Source organism: Danio aesculapii, chromosome 17 (assembly GCF_903798145.1).
Source record: "Danio aesculapii chromosome 17, fDanAes4.1, whole genome shotgun sequence".
NCBI lineage: Eukaryota > Metazoa > Chordata > Actinopteri > Cypriniformes > Danionidae > Danio > Danio aesculapii.
Window position 1 is genome coordinate 48,772,232 of NC_079451.1, and position 21,670 is coordinate 48,793,901.

Here is a 21,670-nt window from a genome sequence, read left to right on the forward strand (position 1 = left end):
ATCTGAAGATCTGATGTTCACCTGATGTGAGATCACTCACCCTCTGATGTTTACATTGTGAACCGTTTAAGAGATCGCTCCTTCTCTGCAACACCACTCTCCTGCATCATCTTCTGTAAAAACACTTGGAGTTTCAATGAGATTGTTGTATATTTCAGGCTGGATGCTTGGCCATTTCATCTTATCCAATATCCATTGGGAGGGTGCTATTGCAAATGGACCTGTCAGATGAGCGCAGCTCACTTTAACGTTCAATTTTCCGAATCGCTGTACTTATCATTGGGTGACAAGCTGTTATTATACGCTGAAAGCATTATGTAAATAATATATATAATATGTAACTAATATAACTTATTTTTAAGACGACAACAAACTCAGCGGATGTCTGAGTGCAGATGAACCACATCGGATGTCATTCCCTCACTGTAAATTCTAGCGCAACCCCGCTGCGCGCACATCCTGAATGTTTACAAACCGGTAATTTGCTTATATTAGTGGACAAAATATATACTGAACTGCCTAAAAACATTGTAATGACTTTACTGACTCTCCAGTAAAGCAACACACGATCATTACAGTTAATAATTAAACTAAACAAACAATTAAACTAAACATAATTAACCAAAACAAAACCAAATGTGATTTTGACGTCCATTTTTATTCTGAAAATTGACCCAAAGTCCATTAAAAGTGATTTAAAAAAAAGCTTCCTGCGGAGTTGCAGATCATATACTGATCACGAGTGACACCACATGATTTGAATATTGTAATCAAAATAAACTTCTGACTTTGTACAGACTAAAGTGTCTCAGTTACAAAAGTAAGATCAATTTCCATCATTCAGAAAGACTGATTTCTCCACATGTCTTGGTCAAAGCTCAAAATCACAGACGACTGATCAACTACTTAGTGTTGTTCAGCACCTCAACAGTCTTTTTACCGTAATGATAATAGCTATAACCAGATGCTGCAGTCGTCAGGGCGGTAATGTACCTGCAAACAAACACAATGCACATTCATTTCATTCAATAATCAGAGTGCTGCAAGAGTCATGACCAGAGCCAGAAAGAATATGTAAAGTCAATAGTTTAGAGTTGGAGGGAGTGTTGTGTTATCTGATTAAAGAGTATGAGGGCAAATAAACCAAAACAAAACAATGAACAGACACATGCAGTACTTCGTTTTTACAAGCACTACTATATACACTCACTAGCCACTTCATTAGGTACACCTTACTAGTACCGGGTTGGACCCCCTTTTGCCTTCAGAACTGCCTTAATCCTTCGTGGCATAGATTCAACAAGGTACTGGAAATATTCCTCAGAGATTTTGCTCCATATTGACACGATATAGCATCTTGCTGCAGATTTGTCAGCTGCACATCCTTGATGCGAATGTCCCATTCCACCACATACCAAAAGTGCTCTATTGGATTGAGCTCTGGGGACTGTGGAGGCCATTTGAGTACAGTGAACACGTCATGTTTAAGAAACCAGTCTGAGATGATTCCCGCTTTATGACATGGTGTGTTATCCTGCTGGAAGTAGTCATCAGAAGATGGGAACACTGTGGTCATAAAGGGATGGACATGGTCAGCAACAATACTCGGGAGGGCTGTGGCAGTGGCGTGATGCTCAATTGGTACTAATGGGCCTAAAGTGTGCCAAGAGAATATCTCTCACACCATTACAACACCACCAGCCTGAACCGTTAATACAAGGCAGGATGGATTCATGCTTTCATGCTGTTGATGCCAAATTCTGACCCTACCATCTGAAAGTCGCAGCAGAAATGGAGACTCATCAGACCAGGCAACGTTTCTCTAATTGTCTATTGTCCAGTTTTGGTGAGCCTGTGTGAATTGTAGCCTCAGTTTCCTGTTGTGAGCTGACAGGAGTGGCACCAAGTGTGGTCTTCTGCTGTTGTAGCTGTTGTAGCCCATCCGCCTCAAGGTTGGATGTGTTGTGTGTTCAGAGATGCTCTTCTGCAGACCTCGGTTGTAACGAGTGCTTATTTGAGTTACTGTTGCCTTTCTATCAGCTGGAACCAGTCTGACCATTCTCCTCTGACCTCTGGCATCAGCAAGGCATTTGCGCACACAGAACTGCCGCTCACTGGATATTTTTTCTTTTTCAGACCATTCTCTGTAAACCCTAGAAATGGTTGTGCGTGAAAATCCCAGTAGATCAGCAGGTTCTGAAATACTCAGACCAGCCCGTCTGGCACCAACAACCACCAACATGCCACGTTCAAAGTCACTTAAATCACCTTTCTTCTCCATTCTGATGCTCGCTTTGAACTGCAGCAGATCGTCTTGACCATGTCTACATGCCTAAATGCGTTGAGTTGATTAGAAATATGTGTTAACGAGCAGTTGGAGAGGTGTACCTAATAAAGTGGCCGGTTAGTGATTTCATGACGACTTTAAGAATTTTTTTTTCGACTGGCTAGAGAACAAACCACTGTTATCCAATAACTTGACTAATTAACCTAGTTAATGTCACTTTAAGCTGTATAGAAGTGTCTTGAAAAATATCTAGTCAAATATTATTTACTGTCATCATGGCAAAGATAAAATAAATCAGTTATTAGAAATGAGTTATTAAAACTGTTATGTTCAGAAATGTGTTGGAAAATATGAACCTCTCATAGATTGAATGTCAAGCTCAACAATTAGTGGAAATCTGCTGTTTTCCGATTCTGCATAGGTCTGGTCATGATGAATGATTTCTATGAGTGTGTGGATGTCGATGTAGATGCTCTCACTCACCACAGTGACTGCAGTAACACACTGTCAGTGTAATGAAACACAGGAGCAGCCAGAGACGCCGCCACCAGAAACAACTGCACCGCCGTGTTGATCTGAAACACACATATATTAGTTATTAATTAATAATGTGATTTATCCAAACAAAAGACAAGATAAAGGAGCTCTTTTATTACTGCCACAGTTAGTTTCAATGATAAATGATAAACTGTATTTTATAATGTGCTACAGATCTATTTAAAATATCCGCCATCTTAATCCATAATACCAATATAATACTGAACATATAGCTACAGTATTAGCCAAAATTTCTATTTCCAAGCTCACATTAACCAAACATATCAGAGTAATTTATATTAAATACTATACAGTTTTTGAACTTTTAGTATAGTAAAGTGTATTATACTGTATATATTACAGTATTTACCACTTTTTGTTAATGAATTCTGTAGTGAGCTGATAAACTGTAATAAATACTGTGGTAAACTTTAGTTTTTACTACAGTAAACTGGTATAATTGTAGTATAAAATACCTTATATTGTTGTAGAAAACTACATATTGGGTGATTTGTTTATATTACTCTAGTTGTTGTGTTACCATAGCAAATATACAATTACCACAACAAATTAAGTCAGGTACTTTACTATAGTAAGGTTGGAAAACACTAATATTTACTATAAATGACTGTAGTATATGTTCATATTGAATGTTTTAGAGTTTACCAAAATCAAATGTATATTTTTGCACTTATAAATGTGATAAATTACACATAATTCATCATATTTTTGAATATCAAGGTTCAGTATTCAGATTTTATTAATATGAAACATGATAGGTTACAACATTTTTTTTATTCTGACCAAACTTAAATAAATTATAAATATCAGCAATTGTGTTTTGTGTAATTCTTGTTTGTCGAATCTGTCTTATACGCATTTCAGAAGCTCATTATGTTATGCTATTTTTATGACTTGATATGAGCAAATTAAGTCAAGTACTTTACTATAGTATGATTGAAAAACAATATTATATTTACTATAAATGACTGTAGAATATGATCATATTGGAGGTTTTACACTTTTCCAAAGTCAAATGTATTTTGGGGCACTAATAAATGTGAGAAATTACACATAATTCATCATATTATTACATATCGTGGTTCAGTATTCAGATTTTATTATTATTAAACATGATAGATTACAACTTTTTTTTAATTCTGACTGAACTTAAATTATAAATATCAGCAATTGTGTTTTGTGTAATTCTTGTTTGTCGAATCTGTCTTATACGCATTTCAGAAGCTCATTATGTTATGCTATTTTTATGACTTGATATGAGCAAATTAAGTCAGGTACTTTACTATAGTAAGGTTGAAAAACACTAATATTTACCATAAATGACTGTAGTATATGTTCATATTGAAGGTTTTACACTTTTCCAGTCAAATGTATTTTTTTGTACTTATAAATGTGAGAAATTACACATAATTCATCATATTATTGATTATCAGGGTTCAGTATTTAGATATTATTATTGAACATGATAAATTACAACATTTGTTTTCATTATAGCCAAGCTAAAATAAATTATAAATATCAGCAATTGTGTTTTGTGTAATTCTTGTTTGTCGAATCTGTCTTATACGCATTTCAGGAGCTCATTATGTTACGCTATTTTGCTCATATCATATTTTACTTGATATGAGCAAATTAAGTCAGGTACTTTACTATAGTAAGGTAGAAAAACACTATAATATTTACTATAAATTACTATAGTATATGTTCATTTTGAAGGTTTTACACTTTTCCAAAGTCAAATTATTCTGACACTTTTAAATGATAACATAGTCCATCAGATTATTGCAAATTGTAGTTCAGTACTCAGATATTAGTATTAAACATGATAGATTACATTTTTTTATTCTAGCCAAGCTAAAATTATGTAAATATCCGAAAGTGTACTTGGTGTAATTTTCGTTTATTATGCTATATTTTATGACTTGATATGATTTAACGGTTTATAAAGGTTGCATTTTACTGTAAATATTAAAATATTCATTTAACATAAAGGACTATTAATGAATTATTATTGAAAAGAAACCTTCTTACAAGAGCTTAATCCAAAACACAACTATATGAGCCATCCTGAAAACACATAAAAATCAAGCATTTCCGAAAACAATTCATAAGAAACCCTGTATACAAGTGCATCATATCTGATATTTAGAAAAATGTTAACTGAAACAATGCATGAACAAAAAATGACATGTATGCATTAAAAGGTTTAATAAAGTGAGAAATATGCATGTTTTGGTGAAATGCTGAAGGTGTACCTTGCTGATGAGTGTTGGTTTGAGTCGGGCAGTGGTGTAACAAGGGTTGAAGAATTTACTGAGTGTTACCTGCACAGAGAGAAAGACAGATCATTATAATAACTAATAATTCAACACTTCTCTATAAAAAACTCCAAGAAGCAGTATTGTTAATTAAATAGATTTATATTTATTACAATATATTACAAACATAGATATTTTAGTATTTAAATATATTACTTAAATATACAAAGACAGGAGACAGAACGATGCGCTAGACATAGAGGAAATAAGGAAGTATCCATGGGTTCTCATACTGTTAATGTATTACAGTATCATATTATGAAAACTAACGAACCAAAATTATTCAACACACTTAAGCATGCAAGGATGTAACTGCTGTATTAATTAACGCAAATGTAATGAACATTTTTCACTTCACAAAGAGATTTAGTTACTCATTTTTCTTGTTTTCAAAAATGCTAAATAATGGCATGTTTGCTGAAAAATCTAAAAACTAGATTAACAATATGCTAAATATTAGAGTGTGATGAGAGTAATGAGATGGGGTCATGAGAATGAGACGTGATTTTTTTACCCTATTTTTTAAGAAATCCTTGATGAAATACACAAATGGAAAATGGTCTTTTATTCCAAAAAAAAGAAAGAAAATAGCAAATTGCAAAATTTAGGTGCTTTTGTTTTTAAATCAACCTAAATGAATGCATTTTAACTCATTCTATGCAGCAAAGGACATGCAAACACTGAAAAATATTTTGCTAATAGCCTATGTGAATGGGAAATAGTCTTTAATTTAATATATTTACTTTAATTTTAATATTATAGTCTATCATTTTAAATATTAGCATAATATTTGCTAACATTTTAACTGAAAAAAACTGCAAAACAATTTAGCTGCTTTTTAAAAAAACTTTAATGAATGGTATTTTATTTCTATTTAAATGAATTCTATGCCATAAAGAACATGCAAACACTGCTAATATATTTAAGCCAGCTACTGACTGGCTTTCCCCCCCTGTACAGTTTCACATGAGAAACTCCATTCCACAAATTGAACTTAAAAAAATTCATGTTATTTTCAGTGGCGGTTCTACACCAGAGTAACTGGGGGGATGGTCAGGGGCCACTCGTACTATTAGTGGGCACACTTTAAAAAACATCACAAACTACCTAAACAATTATTCGAAGTCATTTTTTTCATGCATTACTCTGCATTCTTCAAAAACAAGCTAATTAAATAACAGACTCAAAACAATCTTCCATGTTACTTTATTTGACAAGTAACCTTGTATTGTAGGATAAGACATTTTTACATTCAAGTACATCAAGACACGTTTTTGCACCTGCAGATGCAGTTGAAGTTAATTTATTTAGCCCTCCAGTTAATTTAAAATAATGTTTTCCAAGTGATCTTTAACAAACCAAGGAAATTTTCACAGTATTTCCTATAAAACTAAAATAATTTTTCTGAAATCACAATAAGTCTTATTTCCTACAGTTTATCTTGAATTAAAAAAAAAATTCAATAAAAAAACTATTTTAAGATCAGAATTATTAGCCTTCGTAAGAAATATTTACTGTGTATTTTTGATTGTCTACACAACAAATCAGTTATACAATAGCTTGACTAATTATTCTAACGTTCCTCGTTAACATAACCTAGTAAAGTCTTTAAATTACACTTTAATCTGAATACAACCGTCTTGCAAAATAACTAGTGAAATATTATGCACTCACTGTCACTATGAGAAAGACAAAACTATAGTTTAATAGTTCGAAATTAAACTATTACGTTTAAAAACATGTAATAAATCAGATGTGTGCTCTATGTCTCTATTAAAAACAAAAATGAATGAAGGCAAAACTAAATGAGTTGAATATCACTTTTAGCTTACATGAGTACTTGCCGACTGTTTGTAAATTCAAGCCTGCATTTCCTAACGTCAAACTACGTACACTCAATTTCTGATTAATAATAGCCATAGTCGAGGACTTCCTATATTAAAAGTGTTAAAATCGCTATTGAACACAGAAGTCTAATATAATCAACAGTGGACATTTTGATAGTGTTTCACAACATGAACGTGACTGAAGTTGAATTTTTCTTATTACCTGTGTCAGTTTGGGGTTTAACTTTAACTTCTGAAGTCAACAGAAAGCAGAGAGAGCGAGTGCGAGCGACACAGAGAGAGGGTGCGCAACACAGAGAGCGCGCGAGAGAGGCCTCTGTCATATCTCCGTCTGCCACTGGTGGCTGATCAGCTTCTGGCATTTTAGTTGTGACAAAAATAAGCGTGCAAATTTAGGGGGGCCAGAGGAGGAGGGGTCAAGCTTGTTGACACAGGGGCACTTTCATTCATCAAGATTTCATTCAAGGGGACAATCTCTGAGCTACTGGATGCGACTATGAAGTAAGGACTGATAGGAGAGAGTCATTTTAATGGAGTTTGATAACGCACGCAGCACGCCGAATGATAAAAACGTCAGCTTTTCTCGGACAGCATAAACGTTTGTACAGTGATGATGATGTGACTAGTCTCCAGGTGTTCATACAGTGTGTGTGTCTCTCTGTGGTCCTTTACTGACTCGGTAGGTGCAGAGAATAGTGTCAAACAGCCTTGTGTGTATGCCCTGTCACAAAATGCGGCTAAAAATCCTACACGATGTTAATAGTTTGAGAACGGTCTTCACATGTCTGTACTGCACTTTAATAATGCGACTAAAATAGAAATACTCCACATGTCTTAATTCCATTTGTGTTTACAGCGACTTTCAGCATAAAGTGCTATTATATCTGAAGTGCTATTCCATTGCATGGTTACGAACCATAATGTGTGTGGCTGCAGCTGTAGCCTCTGTAGGACACAGCAGCCGCTAAACTCCGGTGAAAAAAGTGGTTACCTCACACCCGCACATCTGCCCAACTCTTCGCCTAACAAACTTTACTGAGGTGAAGTTTGATGTATATTCGCACATTTGTTCATTTTTGAACAGTGATAGCTTGTGACACGCTCTCACTCTAACAATACTTTGAATATTGGGTCTGAAATACCAAGTGGGTATGACTTCAAAACAACATTAGCACTGTTTCATTGACGGTGAACAATGTTGTATTTGATAGTCATTGGCTGATTATATGATTTCACTATTTAGAATTGGCAAACAATACTTTTCTAAAATTAAATTATTATGGAGAATGTCCGAATGTGCGGATATAAAACCAACTTTACCCCAGTGCCAGCTTTGAGGACTATAATCCTGTACCCACTGGCCTGTCAACAACTACGCTAGACAAAGTGCGTGTCTCCATAGAGTTTTCTAACTGGTGAATGACATGATCTAGTGTTATATCTAATCAGCGTGCGTGTTCATGACTTAAGGAGGTGTGGCTTTGGACGGCCGGGGAGGGATGTAAAATTTCTAAGCTATTATGCTAATGCTAGCATTCTGGCAGATCACCTACTGTACCTTTAAACACAGTTGTGTGGCAACAGTGTGTGAATATATCGAGCCTATAATTGTAAAAATGCATTAATGTTATTTTTTATAATCACACATGATCAAAACAGTCTTGCAGAAACACTTTGATTGACATTCTCCCCTTGTATGTGGCATCAGAGGGGGAAAGCCCCACCCACTATTGACCATCTCTCCCTCATTAGCATAGGACATTATTCTTGTTGAATCTGCCATTATGCTGACACGCGGGCATTTGTAGCTCCGCCCTCTTTTGAAAACAGCACAATCTCATTTGAATTTAAAGCGACAGTCAACAAAACAACACAATTAGGATCAAAGCCTAAAAGGGGCAGTTTCAGAGAGTTATAAAACATTATTTGTGTGGTATTTTCAACTGAAACTTCACATACACACTCTAGGAATATGAGAGACTTGTTTTATATCTTGCAAAAAAGGGCATAATTACAAATTATAAAGCTTACAAATGACTTCTACTTCTGATACATGACTACTGTACCCTCTTTAAGTACTTTCAACTAACTAATCCCAATGTGACAAAACAGCATCATTCAGGCTGGTTTAGAAGTTGAAGACTTACTGGAGGTGGGACTGTTTTGTAGCGCACATAGAAGACGGCAGCGATCAGTGCTACATCTCTGGATATGATCAACGCTGTCAGTGGAGCTTTAAGAGGAAACACAAGCAGACATCAAATAATGAGGCATTTACATCATAACGTGAACATCTGATTCATGTTATTATGCAGTGTTTTTCATAGAGTAATGTATTGATTATTTTATATTTTGCGGGACTGATTAAGGGTGCACTCACACTATGTTATCCGAACCATGCCCAGGCACATTTCCCCGGATCGTTTGAGAAGCGTGAGAGCTCTTAATCGGGCTCAGGCCCTGGCCCGGTTGGAAGAGGTGTGCCAGAGCGCGGTTCACTTGGGCTTTGGCCTGGTACACTTTTAGTGTGAGTGCAAAGCATGCCTGAGCCCAAAACTGAAGATGAGACGTGACTTTCAAGGGATTGTTTCATATGGATTTATTAATCATTCTTACTGTTCAATGAACGTAAACTGTTGTAGTTTAATAAAGACGCAAACCCCTCACTGCACGGCAGGTGGACCTTCAGCAAACCTTCTAATTCCTGCAGCACTATGACTTTTATGATTATTTATGGGCGTCAAAAGTGGCTGATCTGTTCAGTAAATTATTTGACTGCGTGTCTCTGCATATCAAACGACTAAAATATAACTAACTATAACTAAAGAAATCTCCACTGTGCTGAGTGAGCGAGAGCGGTTCCCTTCTGTTAAACTGAACAGCGCATCATCGATGACATAAGCGTGCTCAGGCTCGGATGCAATGTGAGCGCAGGCCGTCTAGGGAGAGGGTAGGGGGGACAAGTGTGCTTCGGCCCGGTTTAAGCACACTGTAACTGTACACAGTGTGAGTACACCCTAATTCCTGCCATGAAAAAATAAGACACTAAAACCACAATTAGGTAGCAACTAGTCCAGGCATGGGCAAACTCGATCCGGGAGGGCCGGTGTCCCTGCAGAGTTTTGCTCCAACACTAATCAAACACACCTGAACACCCTAATTAGTGTTTTCAAGATCACTAGAAAGCTACAAGCAGGTGTGTTTGATTAGGGTTGGTGCAAAACTATGCAGGGACACCGGCCCTCCAAGATCGAGTTTGCCCATCCCTGAACTAGTCCCTGTCCAAATGAGCGATTCACTGAATCATTCAAAAGAGTCATTTTAAATGGCTCATTCAAGAAAAAATAAAATGTGCTGTATTTAAGTTTTTTCCCAGAAGCAAAAATTTTATTATTATTAATTAAATGGTGAGTGTGTTGTTTACAGTACAGAGTTGTCGAATGCTTGATTCTGATTGGCTGATGAACATTCTAAGGTGTGCCGTTATTTTCAGATAAACGCACAGCTAAAGTAGTTCTGGCACGTTTTGAGTGCATTACAGCTCCATATCATTACGCTGAACGCTGAATTATTTCAGTTACAACCCCAAATCAGAATAAGTTGTGACAGTATGTCAAACGCAAATAAGCAAAGAAAGTAGTGATTTCCAAATTTACTTTGACATGCATTTCATTGCAGACAATATGAACAAAATATTTCATGTTTTGTCTGGTTAACTTCATTTTCATTTGTAAATATCCATCTGTTCCTGTCATTCAGACCTGCAACACATTCCAAACAAAGTCGGGACAAGAGCAGTAGGGCCAGGGTCTGTCATGGTATGGGGTTGTGTCAGTGCCCTTGGCAAATGTAACTTGCACGTCTGTGATGCACCATTAATGCTAAAAAGATTTTGGAGCACAATATGCTGCCTTCTTTTTCAGGTACGCCCATGCATATTTCAACAAGACAACGCAAAACCACATACTGCAAACATTACAAAGGCCTGGCTGTGGAGGAAGAGGATACAGGTACTTGACTGGCCTGCCTGCAGTCCTGACCTGTCTCCAATAGAGAAAGTGTAATGCATTTTGAAGTGCAAAATGCAACAACGAAGACCTCGTACTGTTGCCCACCTTAAGACTTGTTTGTAGGAAGAATGGGACAAAATGAAACCTGAAACACTTCATCACTTGGTGTTTTCAGTCCCTAAACATCTATTAAGTGTTGTGAAAAGGAATGGCAACATTACAAAGTGGTAAATGCTTTACTGTTCCAACTTTTCTTGAAATGTTGCAAGAACCTAAATTGTAATGTGATTTTTATTGTTTCGTTTTTTGTAAATAAACACATGAGGAACACATTAAATAATGTGTGTTGTATTGTCTGCAATGAAATACAAGTCAAAGAAAATTTATAAATCACTTTTTTATTAGTTTTTCATACTGTCTTAACTTTCTCTGATTTGGGGTTGTATTTCAGAGCTACAATTTTTGTACACAGACTTTTTTTTTTTTGCTTCAATAACTTAAGCTTAACAATAATGAGTTCAACAACAAGGCATTTGGAGACTTTGCTATTTAAAATTTCTTATGAAACAGTGACTGATGTTGAATGACTCATTTCACAAATACAAGTTGATGCATTTGTTCAAAGTGAAATATTGTTCAGACCACGAAAAGGGAAGTACACTAAACCAACACAGTCTCCATACACCAAACATTTCACCACAGGTTCCTCATGGTTTAGATTCCCACTGTCTGCTTAAACATGTCTGCTTAATAAACTTTATAAACACCGTCTGTAGAATAAACACTTTGATTGACATTCTCCCTTTGCACGTGTGATCAGAGGGGGAAAACCCATTAGTGAACATCCCACGGAGGCATACATGTTTGTAGCTCCACCTTCTTTTGAAAAAGAGCACAACCTCATCTGAATTTAAAGCGACAGTCACCAAAACGGCACTAATTGGATCAAAGCCTAAAAGGAGAAGATTCAAGTTATAAAACATTATCTGTGTGGTTTTAATGAGCTGAATCTTCACATACACACTCTAGGGACATCAGAGACTTATTTTACATCTAATAAAAAGGGGCATAATAGGTCCCATTTAGGAAAATGTGGTGCAACTGGAGTAAGAACAAATTTAGAACGAAAAACTATCCATGTGCACATTGGCGTTTCAACTAGCATTTTTGAAAAGCCCTCCTTCCACACTATACCGCTGAAAACGCACATCACATGACCACACAAACACACTCACTCACGCGCTGCAGCATACGTGCGCGCCTGAGCTCCAGCAGTTACGGGTGCTTAGAGCACAACACCCCAGAGAGCAGTGCACGTCAGACAGTTTATCAAGGATGTACTGCTGGATCGTACATCCCACTATAGTTGTTGAACGTGATATTTAATTCATCTTGTCTCTATCGACCGACTCTTCGGCCTTTTGAATCTATCAGGTAACGTGTCACAGCGTCAGTACACTGCTTTAATCTTTCACTTTCACGCTTGTTGTGGTGTAGTGTGTGTGTGGGGTGTTTTTCTCTTTCTTACTCTCTCTCGCTCCCTCTCATTTTAAATTATTCGCAGGTGCAGCAGATTACGTCGGATCATGATTGGTGCTTGGATTGGAGGTGGCTGTATTTAAAAGCTCAGAGAGCATGGATTCAGCAGCTCCCCGCTTTCTCAAATCCCTCGTTTGTTATTCTCTGTGGAGATATTATTGCTCGAGTGATAAATATGGGAAGTAAATATGTGAAGTTGTATATTCTAACAGGAGAAACCCGGTTTTCTGTCTCCCTGTCTGGCTTGGAGCATGGTAGGGAAGTTTGGTGCTTTCTATTTATTATTTTCCTTTTCTCCTGTGTTGTTAGTAGGGAGGTAAGTTATCTGTATTTTATTTTCTTATCTATTTTTCAGGGAATTTCTCTCTAATTTAGTTAGCTCGGTTTATTGTCATTTATTTTGGCCGAATCCCTCCCGATGTTATTTTTGCTCCTTATTTTCTGTAAGTAAATCATATTTTCTTGTTAATTCTCAGTGGTTTGTGTTTTTGGTTTATATTTTGGGGAGAGAGAGCGCGAGGGCACCAGGGATTATAATTTTAATCGCTGTTATCTTGTTACATTTTGGTTAAACCTCTTTTTGGAAAAGGATTTTTAATTTAATTCGTAACACTTGTACTTAGTAATTTTAGCTAAACCTCAGATACTGTTGATTGGTTCCTGTTGGTTGTGCACCTTTTTTACCAACCAAGTTTGTCGACGCCATTATAACGACACAGATCACTCTGCCTATTCATGCCAGAGTCCTGCGGAAAAAAGTGATTGACAGGTGGTAATTATGTGTGTAACTTATCTTTGCTTATTAATGATTTGGTTATTGGTAAAACAAAGACCATGCGAGTCAGGTAGTTGAAACAGTAGGCTACAAATAATTAATTTGCTATAAATTAATTAATTATTCATGAATAATTAATTCACAGCCGTCTACAATGATGACGATGCCCTCATCCATCGCAATGTTTCACATTAGACATTGTCCGATGCCAAATCGCCCAAGTGTGGACTTTACGTTCCAGTTTAAGCACTGGTGAGTAAATAATGACAGATTTCTTAAGTGCTACTCACCTGGGATGAGTTGTGCGTATGTCAGACTGACGTAAAGAACGCTGATGAGAATCTTATCAGCCAATGGGTCGAGAGCGCTGCCCAGAGCCGACTTCTGATTGGGCCAGTTACGAGCGATGTAACCGTCCAGCTGAATAATGAAGAAACCAATGATCAGAAAACACCTTCAGAATGGCTCATTATGTCTTCAAATTAAGCAATAGAGATGATGCTTTCTTGAACTTACTAAATCTGTAGCTCCAGCAAGTGCAAAGAGTCCCAGAGAGACGTGGAAATACTGCTCCATGATTAAATATCCCAGGACAGGAGACAGAACGATCCGCGCCATACAGAGGTAATTAGGAATCGTCCATGGATTCTCATACTGTCAATACATTATAAAATCATATTATGAAAACAGATGGACCAAAATTATTCAACACACTGAAGCGTGCACGGATATGATAGCTGTATTTTTACTTCCTTCGTCTTAGTCCCTTTAATCATCAGGGGTCACCACAGCGGAATGAATCGCCAACTTTTACAGCATATGTTTTACGCAGCGAATGCCCTTCCAGCTGCACACCCATTCACATACATGCACTATGGCCAATTTAGTTAATTCAATTCACCTATAGCGCATGTCTTTGGACTTGTGGGGGAAACCGGAGCATCTGGAGGAAACCCACGTCAACAAGAGGAGAACATGCAAACTCCACATAGAAACGCCAAATGGGCCAGCCGGGACTCAAACCAGTGACCTTCTTGCTGTGAGGTGACAGCGCTACCCACGCGCTACCCAATTTTACAATTTTTTACTCTGCCTGAAGTTGTTGTAAACCTTTACGAGTTTCTTTCCTTTTGATGATATTTAGAAAAATGCTGAAAGCCTGTAACCTTATTGACTTCAACAGTAGGCCTGTCACAATGATCAATTGGCACATGACCGCAATCATTTTTCGTGATGAAATACACATTGGCCATACATGAAAACAAATGTTATTAACAAATCAGTTGATTGTGGATGTAAGAACAAACAAACAAAACAAAAAAACCCACCTGTAATAGTATTTACTCCACTTTTAAAATGGCTTTGTTAATTTTACTTTTTTCTAGTGCCTTTTTTCTTGCTAACTTGCACTTTTTTGTTAACATTTATTATTACTATTATTATTTATTTAGGTAGAATATAGGTTTTCACATTCAGATTCCAATGCCTAATTATTAAATTGTTTAGTTTAGTTTATTTATATAGCACATTTTTACAACACAACGTTGCCCAAAGTGCTGAACACAATCAATACTAATTAAAATAAATCCTACATTACATAAATAACAATTAAAACACAAGGCAAACCCCTCAGCATTAAAAAGGCTCAAATGCTAAAGATCAAAGATGAAGTTTCAGAAGCTTTTAAAAACAGATAGAGTTGGAGTGTGTCTGATGTGGGGTGGAAGCCTGTTCCAGAGTTTTGGGGCGATAACAGCAAAAGCCTGATCCATACTTCGCTTACACCGGGACCTTGGTACCGAAAGAATAAACTGATCAGAAGACCTTAGTGACCAACCAAGATTATATAGATACGGGGTCTGATAAGTAAGGTGGTGCCAGATCATTTAAGGATTTAAAAGCAAAAATTAATAGTTTAAATTCAACCCGTGACCTAACAGGCAGCCAGCCCAGTGAGAAAAGAACTGGGGATATATGCTCATACTTGCGAGTCCCTGCCAGAAGTCTCGCAGCCGCATTTTGGACTAATTGCAATCTATTCAGGGCATTTTGACTAATACCCACAAACAAAGAGTTGCAATAGTCGAGTCTTCCCAAAATAAAAGCATGGATCACCTTCTCAAGGTCATTAAAAGCGAGAAACGACTTCACTTTTGCCACAAGTCATTTTAAGATTTTAGTTTTGGTGTTTAAATGCCTAAATGGACTAGCACCAAGATACTTGTCCTCATTAATCCAATTGTACACTCCATCAAGGGCACTTAGATGTACTGATCAGCTACTTTTGGCTGTTCCACGCGCAAGGTTAAAAACCAGGGGGGACCGTGCCTTTGCAGTGGTGGCCCCCAAACTTTGGATTAATTTCCTTCTTCATGTTAGGCAGGCTGCAACCCTTTCTGTTTTTAAATCAAGTCTTAAAACCCATTTTTACTCTGTGGCTTTTAATACCATATGAGAGTCATGTGTCTGTTGAATTTGTCCTTTGTTTTAAATGGTGTATGTGTGTAAAGCTTTTTGGTAAGCACTTGTTGTTTTTAAAAAGCGCTTTATAAATAAACTTTGACTTGACAAGTCGTAAATGGAAAAAACTGGATTTAACAACTGAATTTACTTGTTTGGGGGCAACGCGGTGGCGCAGTGGGTAGCACTGTCACCTCACAGCAAGAAGGTATCTGGTTCGAGCCTTGACTGGGTCAGTTGGCATTTCTGTGAGGAGTTTGCATGTTCTACCCGTGTTGGCGTGGGTTTCCCTCGGGTGCTCCGGGTTCCCCCACAAGTCCAAAGACATGTGGTATAGATGAATCGGTTAATCTAAAATTGTCCGTAGTGTATGTGTGTGAATGAGAGTGTATGGATGTTTCCCAGTGATGGGTTGCAGCTGGAAGGGCCTCCGCTGTGTAAAACTGGATAAGTTGGCGGTTCATTCGGCTGTGGCTACCCCAGATTAATAAAGGGACACAGCCGAAAAGAAAACGAATGAATTCACTTGTTTGTTACATTTCAGATCACTATCGAACTGAAACGCTAGGTTTCTAACAACAGGTTTTTGATAAGTTGATAGCTCAACAAAACCTAATAATTCCAGAGGGGCAGGATCCCCAAACCAGATCAGCTCAGTTTTTTCCCCATTGAAATTTAAAAAAATATGACGACAGCCAGGTCTTAACCTCGATTAGACATCTCATAAGGGAGTCAAGGCCATTTTAGCATTATTTTAAAGAGGGACATAAATATGAGTGTCGTAAGCATAAAAAAGAAAAGCCAACTCATATTTACGAAAAATAGATCCTACGGGAAAAAATATATAAAGAAAATAATATAGGTCCAAGGATAGACCCTAGCGGAACTCCACGTCAGGGGTCTGGACGATGAAAAGGTCTGACCAACATTAACACAAAAGCTTCTGTTTGACAAATAAGACCTAAACCAGTGTTTCTCAACTAGTGGGAACATTTTCAGTGGGTCGCGGAGTGCGTGGTCAAAAAAAACAACAAAATTTTAATGTTTAACTTATTTTGCTTTTACCAGACTTTTATTTTGAAATGCCCACGAAAACCGTACCGTTTGACATGTGAAATTTAATTTTATTATAGCAACAAATATGTTGAAGCAAGAGTACGACCTCAAATAAGTATGGATTTACATATATTGATGACAAAAAAGGCTTAAAACCTCAGTGTGTCATATGTAGTGAGGTGCTTTCACAAGCAAGCATGAAACCTTCTAAATTAAAACGACATTTAGAAACCAAACATCCCAGTTGCAAGGACAAACCTGTGGACTATTTTCAAAAGACAACTGGAGCTGAGGGCATCACAAGTGCATACATTTTGTTAAATGCCAGCAATCAAATATTGTTTATTTGTAAGTCTTGGTGATCTTCTTATGATTTATCTGTCACTACTTGTGTATGTTAACAAATAAATACAAGTTAATTATAATTCCTAAAATTATATTATAGTTTCTAAAAATTTGGGTCACGGCTTGATGACCATGTAAAAATGTGGGTCCCATGACCAAACCAGTTGAGAACCACTGATCTAAACCATTTAAGAGCAGAGCCCTGAATGCCCACCAAATTCTCAAGACGGGAAATAAGGATCTCATGGTCTTTAAATTGGTAAAGTTACTATATAATTAAATGAAATATTTTTAAGAATAAATTATTATGGTTCTTTTATAGAGTGGACATGCATTATGATGTGATTATATTGTCATTCGGGCATTATATAATGAGTGGCATTAAAAGATATTAAAGTTACAATAATTTCTTTTATTATTGCGATAAATTTGATGCTATGTATCATAAAAAAAGGAGAGACCGTTATAGGCCTATTCAATAGTATTTGTTTTTCCTACAATGGAGGTTTATGCTTACATGTCTCTAATATTCTCTAAAACAATTTTGTTGAAGAAATAAACTCATAAAGGCCGGAAACCACTTGAAGGCGAGTAAATAAATATTATGTTTCATGTGAACTCAATTAAAGTAAACAGCTGGAGTAAAGTGGATTTTATAGTCGCACATTCAGACATTCTCTTTAATAATATACTTACAGAAAAGTGTTGTTTACTAGTTCTAAAAAGAGAAATCATATTATCAGCCAATGACTATCAAAGTACAACACTGTTCACAGTCTATTAAATATTGCTAATGTTGTTTTGAAGTAACACTTACATGGTATTTCAGACCAATTATTCAAAGTAGCATGGTAAACAATATAGAGACTGTGTCACAAGCTGTCACTGCTCAAAAATGAACGAATGTGCGAATATAAACCCAACTTTACCTCAATAATTAAAGTATAATGTGGAAATGAGAGCAAAAATATACTTACATGCGATTTCAATTGGGGTAAAGTTGGTTTTACACTGGCACAATGGCACATTCGTACTTTTAGCAGTCAATTAAATAATGTTAAAGCTGTTTAAGTCAAACATGATATTTTCAGACCTAATATTCAAAGTAGCATGCTAAACAATACAGACACCATGTCACAAGCTATCAGTGCTCAAAAATGAACGAATGTGCGAATATAAACCCAACTTTACCTCAATAATTAAAGTATAATGTGGAAATGAGTGCAAAAATATACTTACATGCGATTTCAATTTGGGTGAAGTTGGTTTTACATTGGCACATTCGTACTTTTAGCAGTCAACTAAATAATTAAAGTTGTTTTGAAGTCAAACACAATATTTTTAGAACTAATATTTAAAGTAGCATGCTAAACAATGCAAATACCATCTCACAAGTTGTCAGAGCTCAGAAATAATTGAATGGGTGAATATAAAACCAACTTTACCTCAATAATTAAAGTATGATGTGGAAATGAGAGCAAAATTATACTTACATGCGATTTCAATTTCATATTCATACTTTACGCAGTCAATTAAATAATGCTAAAGTTGTTTTGAAGCCAAACACAATATTTTTAGAACTAATGTTTAAAGTAGCATGCTAAACAATACAGATGGCATGTCACAAGTTGTCACTGATGAAAAATGAACGAATATGCAAATATAAAAGCAACTTTACCTCAATAATTAAAGTATAATGTGGAAATGAGTGCAAAAATATACTTACATGCGATTTCAATTGGGGTAAAGTTGATTTTATATTGGCACATTCTGACTTTTAGCAGTCAATTAAATAATTAAAGTTGTTTTGAAGTCATACATGCTATTTTCAGACCTAATATTCAAAGTAGCATGCTAAGCAATGCAAATACAATGTCTCAAGTTGTCAGAGCTCAGAAATAATTGAATGTGTGAATATAAAACCAACTTTACCTCAATAATTAAAGTATGATGTGGAAATGAGTGCAAAGATATGCTTACATGCGATTTCAATAGGAGTAAAGTTGGGTTTACATTGGCACATTCTGACTTTAAGCAGTCAATTAAATAATGATAAAGTTGTTTTAAAGTCACATTTACATGCTATTTCCAGACCTAATATTCAAAGTAGCGTGCTAAACAATACAGACACTATTGTTACAAGCTATAAGTGCTCAAAAATGAACGAATGTGCGAATATAAACCCAACTTTACCTCAAAAACTAAAGAAAATGAGTGCTAAGATATTCTCACCAGCTCTTTAAACTGAAAGTGTCCCTCATTAGCAGGTGGAGAAGAGGCTGTTGGATCTTCACCTTTTCCCCTTGAATCCTGCTTTAAGTATTTGTCCTCAAACTTTCTGGACGCATCAGTGGAAAACCCGCTGGATCCACACAGACGGAGCGCAGCGGTGAATCCTACTCCTGTATGCCGCAGATGGAGCCCGAAACTCGGCTTCTTAAGTCCGGGGCTCCGCTGCTCCAGAGTGGGTCTACAAGAGCCGCAGGTCCGGTTTAAAGAGCTCCAACAGCTGGTTTTGAGGGTGTTCAGCCATCGGAGATGTACTGTAGTGTTGTTATTGTTGTTGTTATTGTTGCATCTGCTGACGGTCAGTCTGTGGAAATCTCCTTTAGCGCAGCCCCACCAGCTCCTCTTACAGGCGGACAGAAACATGTCAGCTGCTTCACCGCGATAATAAATCTAGATCATAAATACATTCGACTTCTTTGCATCTAGCAGCATATTTCGAGGTTAACTCATTCATGTTAGTTAACATTGAACACATTCACAGTCGACCCACATGTTTTTGTCACGGCCGTGTTCCGATCCGCCTGTGAATATTTACGACAGTTGTCAGAAGGGGTGGGGATGTGACTTAGAGGGGATACAGCTGCATCTGGGAGCTAACGAGAATTATCCATTCACTGTATTTTATTAACGTCAACCCCCACCCCAACCATCACAGCAATGTAAAAACAGCAGTTTTGACAGAATATTAGTCATTTATTTACCCATTAAATTGTATTTTTTAACGTCTATCCCTACCCAAACCACCACAGTAATGTAAAAACAGTGATTAAACCGGGTTTTATTCAAGTTATCTATTAAATTACCCATTACGTTCTATTTATTAACTTCTATCCCTACCTCAACCATAAACCTAACCATACCAGTAATGTATAAATATTAATTATTGTTCTACAGTGTCAGAAAAATTATGCTATACGGACGCTAGTATCCGCAGCTGTATCCCATATAGTCATTTCCAGGGGGTGGGGCGAAATTTAAAGGAGACGTCAAAAATAAATCATGCTGTTTATGAAACGCACGCAACATATTAAGTTATATTATAAGATAAAAATGTAATACAATATTATTTTTTCTTTTAGTAAAGTAGGTAAAGCTTAATTATACCAAAATGCTTTAAACCAATACAGACAAATAGAACAAAATAAAAGTTGTAATAAATTATAGTATTACAAACAACGTTACTATGTTTTTCTTGTTTGTAACAAAATAGGCAGAATTAGAAATGTTTTCGATTGTTGTGATGGAAAAATCTGCGATAAGTAAGGAGATGTGCTCTAGTAGAAAACTGACATACAATACACTCACCAGGCACTTTATTAGGTACACCTGTCCAACCGCTCGTTAACGCAAATTTCTAATCAGCCAATCACATGGCAGCAACTCAATTCATGTATGCATGCAGACAGGGTCAAGACGATCTGCTGCAGTTCAAAGCAAGCATCAGAATGGGGAAGAAAGGTGATTTAAATGACTTTTAGCGTGGCATGGTTGTAGGTGCCAGACGAGCTAGTCTGAGTATTTCAGAAACTGCTGATCTACTGAGAGGGGTCTGGATGCAGACCTGGTGCAGTGCAATCTGAGCTGCATCCAATGCTTTTTAATGGGCTCACCTAACCCCACCCACGCACAGCAATCTCTAGGGCAGAGTTTCCCAACCCTGTTCCTGAAGGCACACTAACAGTACACATTTTCATTCTCTCCCTAATCAAACACACCTGAAACAACTCATCAGAACATTAGAAGAAACTCCAAAACCTGAAGTTAATTTGTCAGATGAGGGAGTCATCTAAAACATGAACTGTTGGTGTGCCTCCAGGAACAGGGTTGGGAAACACTACTCTAGGGTTTACAGAGAATGGTTTAAAAAAGAGAAAATATCCAGTGATATTCTGTGAGCTCTGTGGGCGCAAATTCCTTGTTGATGCCAGAGGTCAGAGGAGAATGGCCAGACTGGTTCCAGCTGATAGAAAGGCAACAGCAATTCAAATAATCACTCGTTACAACCGAGGTCTGAAAAAGAGCATCTATGAACACACAACACGTCCAACCTTGAGGCAGATGGGCTACGGCAGCAGAAGACCACACCGGGTGCCACTCCTGTCAGCTAAGAACAGGAAACTGAGGCTACAATCCACACAGGTTCACAAACATTGGAGAATCGAAGATTGGAGAAACGTTGCCTGGTC

General features: G+C 36.8%; 2 protein-coding genes across 2 annotated transcripts in view; both read right to left on the reverse strand.

Moving 5' to 3' along the window:
• LOC130244123 (kelch-like protein 29) overlaps positions 1–21,670 on the reverse strand; it is a 747,683-nt gene that overhangs the window by 362,215 nt on the left and 363,798 nt on the right.
• On the reverse strand, positions 640–20,031 carry crls1 (cardiolipin synthase 1). The gene is made up of 7 exons (XM_056477097.1): positions 19,428–20,031; positions 13,851–13,988; positions 13,625–13,754; positions 9,158–9,243; positions 5,101–5,169; positions 2,771–2,862; positions 640–993 (listed from the first exon to the last, which is right to left on the reverse strand). The coding sequence occupies exons 1-7, from the start codon at positions 19,845–19,847 to the stop codon at positions 903–905; spliced, it is 1,026 nt and encodes a 341-aa protein (XP_056333072.1). The 5' UTR covers positions 19,848–20,031; the 3' UTR covers positions 640–902.